General features: G+C 33.0%; 1 protein-coding gene across 1 annotated transcript; it reads right to left on the bottom strand.

Annotated features, from left to right (window-relative positions):
• Nucleotides 1–250: 250 nt before the first annotated feature.
• Nucleotides 251–7278, bottom strand: LOC113732191 (beta-glucosidase 13). Its single transcript, XM_027257844.2, has 13 exons — nt 7083–7278; nt 6740–6809; nt 4276–4334; nt 3903–3978; nt 3516–3593; nt 3321–3408; nt 2873–3125; nt 2541–2656; nt 1908–2125; nt 1547–1578; nt 1339–1441; nt 1126–1234; nt 251–614 (listed from the first exon to the last, which is right to left on the bottom strand). The coding sequence occupies exons 1-13, from the start codon at nt 7233–7235 to the stop codon at nt 437–439; spliced, it is 1533 nt and encodes a 510-aa protein (XP_027113645.1). The 5' UTR covers nt 7236–7278; the 3' UTR covers nt 251–436.
• Between the last annotated feature and the right edge of the window lie 8518 nt (nt 7279–15796).

Here is a 15796-nt window from a genome sequence, read left to right as displayed (position 1 = left end):
TATGTATCTGTGTCATGTTTGTTTGATTTATTTTCTGCCATTAGTGCAGATTTGTTTGAATGAAATAATATTTTCTATCAAAAAAATATATAACATTGTAGCACTTTTTATAATATGATATATACGAAATAAAAATAGATGAAAATCGTGTCTATGATACGAGTTGAATAATATTTGAAAATTATGTTTTGCAAATCATACCAACCAAACAGAACAGTATATTCTCCATTGGCAGTAAAAGACTTCAATATAACCATAAAAATGAACACATTTTATACCTCAAAAATCAAAATTTCTGAAAATCAGATTATTATTCTTCTTGGGGTACATAGGTAATTGTGTATGCATAGACACATAGATTATTGCATATGCATACATAATTATGTGACCAGCATTAAAACTAAGCCTACTAACACATAAACAAGATTGGCCGCGCCTATTTAGATGGTTTTCGAAGAAATTTCTTAAACCAAAGAGCAGAAAGCTTAGGAAATCGCTTCATTCCTTCTTTGTAATCCACATAGTTGAGGCCAAATCTGAGAGTGAAGCCAGCATCCCATTCATAATCATCAATGAAAGACCAAGCAAAATATCCCTTTACATTTGCTCCTTCCCTGCATATAAATAGGGCAGCCTTTAAATAAGTCTAATTTTTCTTAAAAGTAAAAGTTTATAACATTTGTCTTCGAGTCCTCTGATTTTTCTCATCGAGGTTAACAAATTGGACTTGACCAACTTTATATTAATACAGTTCTTGTTCCACGGTTTAATCCTAAAGCCATGTATTTTAGAACGTAAAATCAAATCAAGCCGGACTTTTTTTTGGTTTCAGAACCAAACTGGATTTAAGTAGACAACCAATTAACGAGAAATAGATTTTTTATGTTTAATCAATTCATCTGGTAAGACCAAATTAACCTGACGATCTTTCTTTATGGTTATGGCATTCAACTGGAACATATATACATTCAGAATTTTGCGGTATTGACTTGAATGAACTTTATTTTACATTACAAAAAGATAAATTTTATGGCATCAGTGATTTTATTTTTCTTAATTGAAGGATTGTTATAAAGATGTCATCCAGACAAAAAAATTAAAAAAATTAGAAAATAAAGCACTCACTTGATTGCCTTTTGGAGATACCATAGATGGCTTTCATGATACTTTATCCGTATCACATCCTTTAGGGCTACTTCACGAGGAATTGAATCATTTCTTGACTCCGCCAAGCCTTTATCATGAGAAACACAAATCATACATCAATATATATATATATATATATATTTCATGTTATATAGATATAAATAAGTGAAAATTTTAATCTAATTGCTTTACCATTTTCAGTGATGAAAATGGGAGGATTCTTGTACTTTTCTTTTATGTAAAGCACAAGGCTCCGAATTCCTTTTGGACATATGAAAAGCCAATTCAACCCCGTCTGCAGGATTTAATAATCAAATTCGAACAAGTAATAAATACCATTGTCCAAAAGAATAGCATATTTTAAAAAGCACATTTTATTAAAACAATAGCATTAATTTACCGGTTGACCAATAGGGACTCCGTCGATGTCAGCTGAAACACATGAAACAGAAATTATTAATTTTTAGAGCTTTAAGGGTTAAGACCCTATTTGGAACTTAATATCTAATCAGAGTAAAGGGACATGAAACATTAGGAAATAATTTTCTATATGGTACTTAAACAAAATGCAAATAAAATAGAATGAGGGACGGTATTTACAGGAGAAACTAAGAAATCATTTCTTGGTTTTTTATTCTAGTTTTGATTTGTTTTCATTATGATTTGAAACGTCTAATATCCAAAAAAGGCCTAGTGATGAATAACATTTTGTTGATACTATGTAGTATTTTCTTCTTTTTTGGGTCCCTTCCCACACTTACTTGAAAGAATGAGGTGATTGTCTGACATGTAGCTGAGGTTAACCCTGTTGAAGGTTAGTGCAGGGGATGCGTAATTGGAAGTATAGTAGTTCATCCCTAAGAAGTCAATTGACTCAATTAGCATCTTGGATTGAGCTGCTGTGAATGTTGGTAGTCGATTCCCAATTATTGTTCTCATGCTTGGTGGGTAATTTCCGTATGTAATTGGATGCAAAAACCTGAAAAACATCAATTTTTGCAAAGGTACATTAATTGTAAAAGCAAACCATATTTGCAAAGGGAAATTTTTAAATTCTTATAACTGATTCTACTGTACATATATACTTAGATAATTATACTCATGAAAAAAAAAAACTTGGAATGATTCTACTTAAGGAGATTAATTGCCGCATATAAATTTCTAAGTGTCATCACAAGTTTAATTATTTCAAATTTTACACACTAGAATTATCCTAACCGCAAAACTGGGCTTCAATTATTAAATTGACAATTAGGAGAACCAACACTTCAACTTTAATGAGATACTGAAAACTAAAAATTAAACTGACATCTACTTAAGGCTTTACAGGTAATTGAATGAGTCTTAGTCGAAGATGGGACCACAATTATGAAACTTAAACAACCAACACTTACCACCCTAACATGAAATCAAGGGCCCTATATGGGGCCTTGAGGCCTTCTGGTGTCTTAATCTTTGGCAAAAACCAATGAGTTGCATAGGTGACTCCAATCTGTCCTTTTTGAGACTTCTGAAAACATGCATACATAGGTGAAAATGAATAGCTAATATAGGTTTTTGCAGTTTTTTTATGATTTTTCTTTTAATTTTTTTTTTCAGCAGGGGAGGAATGGGACTTAAGAAGCGGGGAGAGGCAGGGGAGATTTTGCAATTGGGTGAATTTTTTATTTTTATTTTTTTGGGTAAGTAGTTGCGTGAAGATTTTGGTTAATATAGAATTTCTAACCTGATAGTTTTCCTTGTACAATTTAGCTGCAGTAGCATGAGCAAGAAGTAAGTGGTGTGCTACAATATAAGGCTCTTTTCCAGAATTTCCATTTGTGCAATTTCCTGCATAAACCGAGCATCGACCAGGTGCATATGTCCCTGTTGTATATGCATACATGCTAAAAGATATTGGCTCATTCAAGGTAATCCAATGCTTCACTCGATCGCCAAATTCTTTGAAGCAGATGTCTACGTAGTCTTTATAATCCTCCCTGAAAATTAAAATGGTCCCCAAATAAATCAATGTATAAATCCAAAATAAGTAGTCCCCGTACATGGTCCCAATTAGTACTGATAAGCATCTATTGCTGTTTTCAACCAGAAATGGTCCCTGTACTATGCACATTGCAGATTCTGATAATGGCTTTAATGTTTGAGGCTCCTATAACTATAACATCAGAACTTACACAATGTGGGGATGTAGCCATCCTTTATATTCATCTTCAAGACCTTGGGGAGTATCCCAATGAAAAAGTGTGACAAAGGGTTTTAATCCTGCACATTGAATAGATGGTATGATCGATTGGTTATATTGTAGGTTATTCCACTAGGTAAAAGCAAAATACAAGAGAAAATCGTACAGACTAAGTAAAAATGATTACCCAGTGCGATAACTTCATTAATCACGTTATTGTAGAACTTGATACCTTCTTGATTCACGCCTTCGCTTATCTTCCCAGCTACAAGAGAAACAATTTAACTTGGTTTGAGACCAAGAAACCAAAGATTAATTAATTATCTTCCCAGCTCATGGGATTTTCTTGTTATAGCATTTCTACTTGCTTCATATTTTTATGTGTAGTACAAGAGTTTGGGAACAGCGAAAGGTGATAATGATTAATTGTTGTTTCAACTGAAATGTCTCTCTTCTACTTCTCATTAAAAACTTTTTTCTTGTCTGCAGATTTTGTAATTGACTGGTTTCTTCACAGTGTGCAAGGACTGATAGGGTTAAAAAAATATAATTATGCATGAAAGGTAATTCTTACTTGGTACAATTCTGGTCCACGCGAGGGAAAATCTAAAAGCGTCCATGCCCATATTCTTGACTAGACGGATGTCTTCCTGGAATATTACCATATGATTTATTTCGTTAAAAAAAATGGAAAAGTATAGAGATAGAAACAAAAAAAAAATTGTAAAGAAAAAAAGTGCTGCACAAACATTTAGTTTCTGTTAATGGCTGCATTTCTGTTTGAATATCCTTTTTTAAGTAAGTGCAGCTGTGCTCCTGGTGTGTATCCCACTGCTAATCCATTAGAAAAAAGAAACAGATTTTTTTTCTTTTTTCCTTCCTCTTTTTGAGCAACAATAAGAGAAGAGTTTTTTTAAAAAAAAAAAGAGTAAGAAATAAATACTCACCTTATAGCGGTGATAAAAATCGATAGCTACATCTCCATTGGAATGATCCCATATTTTCTCTGTAAATGTTTAAGAAAATTGACAAATAAAAAAATTGATTGTCAAATGTCACCAATAAAAGGCTGGTCAAAAAGAAAGGAAATTTGACAGTCTAGACCTTTTAAGAATGTCTCTATTGCTGTCATTATAAGAATTCAATCTTTTGATTGTGACAAGAAACATAGCTAGTTGCAAGAAAAAATTATGGTCATGACAAACTATTAAGGTAACTCATTCTTTAATTTCTTCTAAGAGTTGATGTGCCAATCAGACTTACATTAGATTTCTATACTAGATTTTATAGGGATAATTCTGGTAGGAAACAAAGGACTGCTTCTATCATCAATCTTGTAATAATTATTTTTTTCCTAGTATTGAAAAAGAAAAAATTAATCTTTCTTAGCATGAATTAGTGATTTGTAAACAAGCACAAAGGGAGCTGGCTGGTGGGCTCAGGATTTATTGTTTTGTAGCTAATATATGTAGCTATCGAAGTATATGGGAAATTTAAACCAAAAAAAAAAAAAAGTGATGTCCTAACAGAGGACAATCTTGACTGAATAATGAAATATCATCCAGCCGGGTCGAGCACTTTTAAAATGAGAATTTTTTGGCCCGGCTGGCATAGTTAAGGTTAAGGTATGGTCTCAATCTGACAATTTTCTTGCCTAAAAATTTTGCTAAAATGCACAATTTTTTTTGTTCAGATAATTTTTTAAAAAAGAAAGTTCGTGTCGATCAGTTTATCCGATTTTCATCTACGTAGAAAACCATTTTGTAAGGGAAAAATTTCTTGTTATACTGATTCGTCAGATGCTAATACAAGTATCAAAAGTTGATGCTAGTTCTTCAAGATCAAACATTTTACATTTGTTTTTGCAAGTTTGTTTTTGAGTTAATAATCTTTAAAAAATAATTTAAGTATTATAAAACAACTGAATAAGGATTATGTACGTGGGCACTGCCGCTCCTTTCAAAAAACCGTTCTTGATGCTGGCAATATTGACTATTGAATCAGCTGTAAAAGCTTTTAAATAAGGGATAATTTCAGATACTTACCTTGATGTTTCTGACAATTGCACTTAAATATCCTCTAAAATTAAAAATTACACTCACCTCCCTTTGACGGACATATTTGATAAATATTGCACCCCCTGTCACTAAAAGAAAGTTTAAAAAGTGGAAAAAATGTATTGACATACAAGTTTTTGCCAACTTTACCCTCTTTATATTCTGAACGAAACATTTACCACTTTGTTTATAAAAATTAATTAAAAAAGAGCAAAAAATATGAAAATAGTAGGGATCCTCTCAGTACAACAAAGAATATATATACAATTCTGCACTTTTGATTGTTAAAAGCAAGAAGAGTTGGACAAGTTGCAACGGCTTTATTTTGGCAGTATATAAGATGGATAAAGTGTAAAAAAAAATGAATGCTATTTTTAACTCTTGGCATTCTTCCTCCCTATGGCAGTTGAGGAATAATAAAATCAATTTTGCTTCTCAACATAACAGTTGAGAAATGACAAAATCAATTTTTTTTTTTGCAGATGCTTGCGCCAAGAAGCAAATAAAAAAAAATATTATTGTTGTAGGCAATTTTTTTTCTCACATTTTTGCAATAATATTAGCCACAACATTTTGAGGGCAAGTTGGTCATTAGGAGGCTTTTGGAGCTAACATGTTGTTACATCTATCACATAGGGGAGGTAAGTGTATTTTTTAATTTTAGAGGGAATTTAAGTGTAATTGTTAGAAACCTCAAGGGAGGTATCTGAAATTATCCCTTTAAATAATTTCCTATCTGCTAAAAAGAGTCAATTGATTTTTCAACAAGAAAGGTAGAAATCAAGGGAGTAGTACTCGTATTGGCCTTTCCATTGCTAGCAAAATAGTCACAATCACTAAGTATGACGGTGATAAAGATGGCAATCATGGCACGTGAAATTTTGCTTCAGAATTAACTATGCAGAACAGTTAATTAATGTCAGTTATCATTTGTTATAATTAATTAGACTTACCATGATAGGTAAACTATTCTTTACATGCTATTGCACCAGTAATTTTTCGGAAGAAATTGGCAATAAATGTTACGGGCGAGAGACAAGAGTTGCAAATTTCTTGGTGATTATTTGTGGTTGGTGACCATGATTAATCGATTACCATCAAACAGTTGGGATTTTTTTTTCTTTTAAGTGGAATTGTGGTAAAAGTTAAATGCAAATTAGTCTATTCCTTGTCATTTTCTATATTTTCTAGTTTGCTTCCAAGGGTCATTCATGCCTTTGTTAAGCTATATGACTTAACATTCTTGTGTTCTTGACGAATTACCTGTTCAATGAACAAGTAACTTGGGGCTTCATGGTAATTTTAAAAACTAGATTGATGAATGCAGGAAAAATTAGATGGATGTTGATTTAACCTGGATGCGTGTGAGTAAAATTGTCCCATATACTAGGTCCCTTCCCTCCTTCATAAGCTCCTCCCTCAATCTGATTAAAAAAAAAAAACAAGATTTAAACAAAAACAAAGAATTTGACAAGTTTGTATAACTTATTAGAACACAAAATTCAAATTATAGCCAGTAGCCATCAAGAAAACCCTGCTTCTGTTTTGTCAAAGAAGAAAAGAAAATTTATGAAGGATTAATCTTAGAAACAGAACCCAAGGGCAAAAGGGTCGGGAAAATTTGGTTTCTTGAATAGGCATTTCTACCATAATAAATGCATTTTACTTTCCAAGCGTCTAGGTTAACCAGTGTATACCTGATAAGCAGCAGTAGCTGCTCCAAAAAGAAAGTCATCTGGGAAACTACTTCTGTTGAATGGAGGTCTGGAATAATGACTTGGTGTTGCTGCATAGCTATGACCTAAATAATGAGCAAGGAGGAAGACGAAGAGGAGGCTTCTTGCAACCATTGCTGCTAAATTAATGTTTCTATGCAGCCTATCTATACTGCACTATAGCAACATGCGAGTTCTCTATTTATAGAAGAGAATTGCTAGCAGAAAAATCTTTTTCTTATTGTCTAAAAGCATTATTGAATACTCCCAATAACTATGAAAATGACTGTTGGGAATCTGTATTGCTCTCAAAGTCTTATCTTGAGGGTTAGTCAAAAAATGAGACTTCACGTGTTAAATATGATGAAAATGATAAAATCACATTGCAAAATTTATTTCTGATGAAATTGTCATTTGAGAAGTATATCCATCACCCATAGGTATTAATGACACGGGATTTTTTTTAATTACATGCGATTTTAGATGGCTGTGGACATTAAATCTGGCTAATCAAAGTGTATGAGTATAATATGGTGTTGCCACTTGCTTTAAGAAAAATGTACTGTCTCACCATTAAATCAATCAATATATTTCTTGATTTCCATTCCACAAGTTTCTCTTTCTCGTCATTAATCTCATGGACACTAGGCACCTGTAGCCACAAGGTCATTAATTATCCCATACTTAAACATTGCAATTTGCAGACACTGAAGATGCAAAACTTATAGATAGATATTTTTTTCTTGTTTTGTTTTTGTTAACATCCTAATAGGATATTATTATTGTGAGCCTATATTAATTTCTTAATAGTGATTCCATGTCAATTATGTTAAATTCTTTTCTTCTTGTTTTTCTCTTTTTTTTTTTAATCTGAACCTTCTAAAATTTTTTAGGTTCTCGGATAAAGAGGATGAGAATAATTTGTTAAAAATATCATAGTATTTACATTCATGAAATTGACCACTAGATCTGGTAGGCAGCTTGCTTGTATACCTACTTCATGATTCTGATCGATAAAGTCCAATAAACTCTTCATTTAGACAACAGAAGTTGAAGTGAAAATGCCTTGGGGCGAAATGAAGCAGCATTTAAAGTCACTAAAACACTAACGGATACCTAATGCAAAAAGGAAAAGAAATAAATTTAGTACTCTTGTAATACAAAGATGATGTGAAAACTGGAAAGCTTGACCAAAAAAGAGTGATGTACAAGACGTATTCTTTTCGTGTTCGAATACACAAAATACTGGAATAAAACTCGTGTTTTGCATGGGCGATTTAAACATTTTTACCTTCATATACATTGTGTTACTTCATCAAGAAAATTATTGTCAGGAGAATGCTGCGGTGCAGTTTTCTTGTCAAGCACAGTTACAATGGTACTTGTCTGATGTCTCTAACACTTTTATAAATGCAAAAGTAATTTCTTTTACTTTAATTACGAAAAGAATTAATTCTACGTACTTACATCATGCATCTGAAGAGGTTTACTGGCAGTTCCTACTTTACCAAGAATAAACTTTTCAACCAATTGAATTATTGGATTCTACTTGGCCAGTTTGAATGTGGAATCATGCACAGATTAACATACATGTGGAAGAAGGTGGATTGTCAATAATAGTTTACACAAAATTGTAGATGTCCTGGTCAAGTAATTGACTGCAGATATGGTAGGATTTTGCTATTCATTCTCTCAATTATTAGATGAATCATGAATGGCCTCTTAAGGACTTGCTGTAAAAAGTACAAAATCAGCTAGCTAGTATGGTACACCATTTTCTGCTCTCTCTCTCTCTCTCTCTCTATATATATATATATATACACACACACACACAGGTACTCTCTCTCTCTATATATATATATATACACACACACACACACAGGTACTCTCTCTCTCTCTCTATATATATATATATATACACACACACACAGGTACTGCTTGATTCCTACTTCCTTGGGCAGGCAACATTTCTTTCTTGCTTTTTGTTTGCTTTCTAAGAGTTACCAATCCCACTTTTTTCCTTTGTCTTTAAATCACAAAACTCCAATATTGTTTGTCCCTTCTACTTGGCAGATCCAGTTTTACTTTTTCTACACCACAATAGGCCAATACTTGCCAGTTTGTGTTTTTCAATTACGAGGACCTAGAAATTTCCTTCATTAACTGGAAAAACTTGGCATGGAAAGTGTTAGGTAAAATAAACGCTGAGATGTACATTTTGTCAAACTTCGCTTTCTAGCTCATTAGCTGAAAAAAGAAAAACATGTAGATTACCAATGGAATAAGATGCATTGCTATTAACTACAAACTCTGAAATGTACAATCTTCTGTAACCCCAATTCTAGGTCACAAGCTGAATAATCTAAAATATCTAAGTACCATTCAATTCTGGTCCTCATATTTCATGCTCAAAATTCAAAGGGACGTATAATTGAAGAGAGAGGGAGAGAAAATGATAAGGCATTGCATCACATCTATACAGCTGCAACTTCTCTTGACTGCTATAGATTGAGCAAGATCCTTGGCAAATTGCTTTACCAGAACATCTAGAAAGCAAAACATAAAATACGACATAATATTGTGTAGAAGATACTTGAATGCAATTGATGTGGAACTCGTGTAAATAATATCCTTTAGGATATGTATGCTTAGAAACTGAGAAGAAGAACGAAATATCTCTCAAGCATCATGCAGGAAATTGAAACAATTTAATGAGTTTTAAAAGCACACCGAGAGATGGGTCTCCACAACTAAAAGCTCAGTTGAGATTGATGCTTGCTGTATGCTTGGCCATGCTCTTAATTAATAGATGCAACTCTCTTCCAAGCAGATGATGATAAGAAAAAATATATGGATATTCTGAAATATTAGGTTCATGAGCAAACGATTATGCCCCACCACATTGGTTCGAGAGATGGAGAAAGAGCAGTTAATATGTAAGTAAGAGTCCAAGACCTAATGGTTTAAATTTTTGGATCAGAGTTGGATTCCTAAATTATATATTAGACTATTTGGTGGACTCTTTCGAGGTTCATGAAACCTGACAGCTGACAGTCGATGTGAATACATCAACAGAAAATAGTCTATCAACCGACGAAACCAGTTAAAGACTGTTATAACCGAGGATATTAAATAGACAGGAAATGAAACACCTTGTTAGTGATCCTTGCGTAATCTTTTTTTCTTATCAATGAAAATTAACTGTTGCTTAAAAAAAGTTTATAGCAGTAATTTTTATTTATTACATTTTTTTCCACTTTAGCTAGTAGTTTGCCATTATTATGGTAGCAACAAGGTAACAGAGTTGGCAGTAGTGGTGTTGGTGGCGGTACCGATTTGGCACCTACTCGACAGGCATTACAGTAGGTTATTTTCTTCACCTCTTTCGTTCCTTTTTAGCAAAAGGGTAGTTTTGGTATTATAATTAAAATTACTGCTATTTATTAGGTTTCGTTACCGAAACAACAAAAATAGGGGAGGTCTGTGCAATATTCAAAACAAGAGGAGTGCTATCTTCAAGGGAAATATGATTCCAGTTGATTTTAAATCATAAGAGCTATTGAGTTTCAATGATTGCTTGCTTTTTATAGCTTCTTATTGTACTAAAATAGAAGCTAAGATTTTCATCATGCATTTGGTGCATATTTAAATCTGATAAATAAGCTTGCCTGGAATTTATTAAGTTCTCATTCTTGTAATAATTCCACTGATGAATAAAGTGACCAAATCCCTTGCTGTAGCTGTTGACGGGATTTTTATATCAATGCAAGTTTATTTCTGAAATTTACCCGTTGAACTGCAAGTATACAGGTCACTTAGTAGTTTTGGGCAAATATCAGGTCGATCCCACAAGGAGCAATTTAAACAAGTACTAGGCTCTTATTTTCTCTATTATTTAGACTTACGATAAATCTGAGCAAGAAGATTATAATGCTATTGTCTACAAATCTGGTTTAATAAATTGAAATGGAGATTTCTTTACTAAAGACTTAAATTTAGGGATATAGATTTCACTTATGGCATAAACAACACAAATGAATAGATTTGCCTCTTGTTATTATTCTTGTTAAACCAGGGATTTATTTCCAATATTACCAAATCTCATTCTCATGATAAAATAACCTAGAGTAGTTCAATTTTCCCTATCTTCATTGTGAAATACTAGTTCTACTCTGTTTTTCTTCATGAAATGCTAAGTAATCCACTTAAGTGTACCTCTATTTTCATGAACATACAACTTAAACTCTACTCATGTGTTTCCATTATTACTACCAATTCTCATTGAATAATAACAACTATAAACATGCTATTGGTGATCAAACAATAACAAGTAATTACAACTACACAAATAGACAAGTTAATACAAGATACAACAAGTGTAAATCACATTCAATTCATATCATTTAGCCATAAGTTTCATCTACTCCCTAGATAAAGAAGTTTAGCTACTCATGAATGATATAACAATCAAACTCACAAGTTTATTAATGCAAAACATCATAAAGTACAAGTACAAGAAAGATAAAGGAAAGCTTAGCCAAGTAATGGTGAAGCCCTCAAATTTCTGCTGTCTTGTTCAAGATGATTACAAGTGAAGTCTCCAAGTGCTTCCTCAAGAACTTCTAGCTAGAGAGAAAAAAATGTTACTAGAAGAAAAACGAGCTACGTATGGTCCTCCTTGGCTTCTCCTTGTTTCTCTGCATAAAAGGTGGTAGAAAGACACTTTTTTTCTCCTTCATGATTCCAACCACTCAGATTTTGTAGAGGAAGTCAAACGATATGTTGTTTTGACTTGTCAATAACTCATTTTGTCTTCCTTTTTGTTGCAGAAGCATGTGCCACCGTATTCTCACACCCAAGATAGCTGAAAAGTTGTGTGAAAAATGAGAAAAAATGATTGTGCCACTTGTAGAAGAAAGAGGCAAATCCGAGCCTCGGATCCGAGGGGTGAAGAAGGATTCAAGCTCGGATCATGGCTGATCCGAGGCCTTTCTCTTATGAATCCGAGCTCGGATCGTATGTCCTCGAATGCACTGCTCCAGAAGTACAAACGAGAGCTCGGATCGCCATTTGTTCACACGGATCTGAGCTCGGATCCGTGCTGGTTAATTTCCAGTTTTTTACTTCTTTCCTTTTTCTTTATTTTTGCTCCTAGTATCCTTGTATTTTATCCTCCAGATGATCCTTACATTTTTCGTCATCTCGTGCATGAATTCCATCTATCAATATCCTTCAAAATTTCACAAAATTAATGCGTTACTCCACTCATTTATCAAGTTTTGAACACTTCAACAATATTTAAGCAATTATCACCAAAAGAGTTCAAATATGGCTTTAATCTTCTCAAAACATACCAAAAGTTCATGCCAAATTTGTACAAAATGTACATTAAATATTCACTTATCAGCTGTGTCTTGGTGTTGAAAGAGTCCTCCTTCAGCTTCTTACCAAATCTTTTCCTTCAGCAAATCGATACTTTGAGGCCAACATCTGGTATGTAGTGTTAACTGCTTTAGAGTAATTTCACTAATTATAAAGCCTTGCTACGTGTTTATGTCTCAAAAATCCAAACAATAATGTTGGTGTAGAATTCACAATGCAGGTAGTTTGGTTGCCGTAATACTTACTAGCTTTGTTTTTTTTTTTTTTTTGTAAGTGAAAGGTTTTGAACACCAAAATTTTCGTTTATACTTCTTTTCCTGTATCACCTAATCCATCCGTTCCCTTTTACTGGCTTCGATTGTTTAGCTGTATAGCTGCAATTGCACTTTACTGCTACAAATTGAGCAAGATCCTTGGCAAATTGCTTAACCAGAACATCAAAAGAAACAAAATAAGAATAAGCTATGAGATTGTATTTATTTTGACTTGAATGGACATCATCCTGTGATACTCATGTGTAAATGATATCGTTTAGAATATGGCTATCATTTATGAGCTCAGAAGAAGAACGAAATTTCATTCAATCATCAAAGCAGGAAGTTGTAACACTTAAATGATAATTAAAGCCACATGGAGAGATGGGTCTCGGCAACTAAAAGAGCAGAACTGTCCACATCAATCATAAATCATCGATGCCTAGATGTTCTTTCGATTCATTCCAAACAAGAAATTAAGAATCTGGCACTGTTTAATGTTGGTAGGATGCTGTACATGGAACCGGTTACCAGACATGAATTCTCCCCCAATCCTTATCAATCATTTATTGCTGGACGATTTCCAGCAAATTTAGTAATAAAATTACTGTTTTTATACAAAAAGAAAAAGACATGAATGGGCATTTCTTTTATATATTAATGATCGCCATACCAACTCTACAAAAAGCGCGCCTTCTTAGAAATAGCACATTTTATGCATCTTTGTATAATCGCAAAGTATTAAGGATTGTTCTTGATAACTTATAATGAGCTACAAGCATCAAAAGTTAATTTTGAAAATCAAATATGAAAAATAAGCACATGTTCTCCGATTTCTTCCGCAAGTTTCATACTTAATTATTGAACTTATTTTACATCGATTGTGAAAGAGGTAAGATACTTGGTTATGAGTGTAAGAAAAGGTTTCACTCTTTGAGCTAGTTTTTCGGGCTAAAAAACCCAATACTGGAATCAAAATAAGAGAGATTGTTGAATTTATTTCACATTAATTGTACGTACAAGGGGCAGCATGCTTAGTTATAAATGCGAGAAAAATCCTCACTTATGAGCTAGGTTTTGAGTGGGCCTTTGTCACTCCTTATAATTTTATTTGTTCTTAAACTATTCTTCTTTAATATTGCAACTGACGCACAATAGCAAATGAGTTATTCTTATATCTCAACCCCATTACGTGCCACCGACAAACAGTGAAATAAACACTAACACATAGCTACATAAACCCCACATATCTTGCCGATAAAAGGATGAAGATTTCTCTATTCACAATTCAATTGTCATACTTTATCAAGTTGTAATGACCACGTTTTCGAGATAATCTGAAAAGTGCTTCAAGAATATTAAAAAAAAATTGAAGTGTAAATTAGATGTAATTGACATCTAAGATGGGAAAGGTGAGTTCAAAAGAAAGAAATTGGAATGCTTGGACAATGAATATCCCAGAGCTAGTAGGAACAAGAGAGAGAACAATTGAACAATGAAATTGGAAGATTGGTAATCTGCTACACATCATTAGCCCAAACTATTTAGCAGTTAAAGACTTTTATAAATGCATCTGAATCCGTCGGAAAAAATAATATGTATTGCAACATTAAAGATTCATCTTTCCCCCTGTCCCTATCTTGAATCATACAGGCGAGACAAGGTGAATAGCCATGCATGTATTGCACCTTTTTTCTTCCAGACAACAAATTTGCAATATATGTAACTTCACTTCTAAAAACCATTTTCTTTTTTCCTTTTTTCATTTTTCCATGAAATTCTGTTCTCCAAACTTTGCTTCTAGAAAATTATTCAGAAAAAATAGCCACTGAATGAGTTACCTATAATATAGCGGAATATCGCTGGAAGCAATTTTGGAGGCTAAAAAAAATGTTCAGACAGATTGTCAAAAACATTTCCTAAATTTGTGTCAAGCCTCATTAAACTCGCATCCATATCCAATAATACCAAGAACCCTTGTCCTATTAGTATAAATATACATCTGAGAAACATGTATTCACCAGCTAGAACAATTACTAGTCCATTGCATAAAAGGTACGCACATAAATATCGATTGAAATGGCTCATGAGTTGAGATTGACGATTGCTGTATTCTTGGCAATGCTCTTGTTTAGTGCAACTTTCTCCAAAGCTAATGATGAGGAAAAACCTATGCCTTATCCGCCGCTGCAGAAACCTGATGGTACTCGATGTGAATACATCAATCAGAAGATAGTCTGCCATCCCACAGAACCAGTAAAAGGTGGTTATAACAGAGGGTGCAATGCGATCACACGATGCCGAAATGGCTGAATATTCTTGACATTGTTCCATTTTTGCAAAAAGACAGAAATTTGTCAAACATCTGTCTTTAATTATCTGCGCATTAATCTGATCTGATTTCTACTAAAGCAGATTTGTTTCTGTGAAGAGATATATATATATATATATCCACGTTGTAAAGTCAAAAACTTAAATGAAGTTGTTTACTTGTATATGTTCCTTAACTAAAAGTTTAATTCCCAGTTTTACATCTCTAAAATCATGTCTCCAAGTTGTATACTTGTGTATATATGTTCCTTCTTTCTTATCTCTTCCAATTTGCTAGAACTATTTGCTTTGCGAGCAGTCAAGAGAACACACCATCCAAACGGGCTCATAGTATCGTACACCATCATTCAAATTATTCAAATAATCTAGTTTTGGAAAAAATGAAATAAAATGTAGTAGTCTGTTTACTATTATCAACTTTACAATGAAAGATTTTCTACCTACCCAAAACAAAAGATTGTCTATCAATTTTACAATGAAGTGATCTGTTTATTTTTATCATACTAAAATATTTAGAATTTTCAAACTTATATATTGTGCATGTTTTTGTCATATAAATAGTAGAAATTTGGAAAAACACTAGCCACATGCGATTAATTCCAAAGCTAGTTAAACAAAAAGGAGATGGAAGAAGGAAATAATTAAACTATTTTTAAGATTAGAGTAGAAGTGCAATTATTTTTCACATGGTTTGCACGTAGAAAGCACATGAAACTCATGCTTAACAAT

The sequence above is a fragment of the Coffea arabica genome, chromosome 2e (assembly GCF_036785885.1).
Source record: "Coffea arabica cultivar ET-39 chromosome 2e, Coffea Arabica ET-39 HiFi, whole genome shotgun sequence".
Classification (NCBI taxonomy): domain Eukaryota; kingdom Viridiplantae; phylum Streptophyta; class Magnoliopsida; order Gentianales; family Rubiaceae; genus Coffea; species Coffea arabica.
The sequence above is the reverse complement of the archived record's forward strand: the minus strand, read 5'-3'. Positions and strand labels throughout refer to the sequence as shown.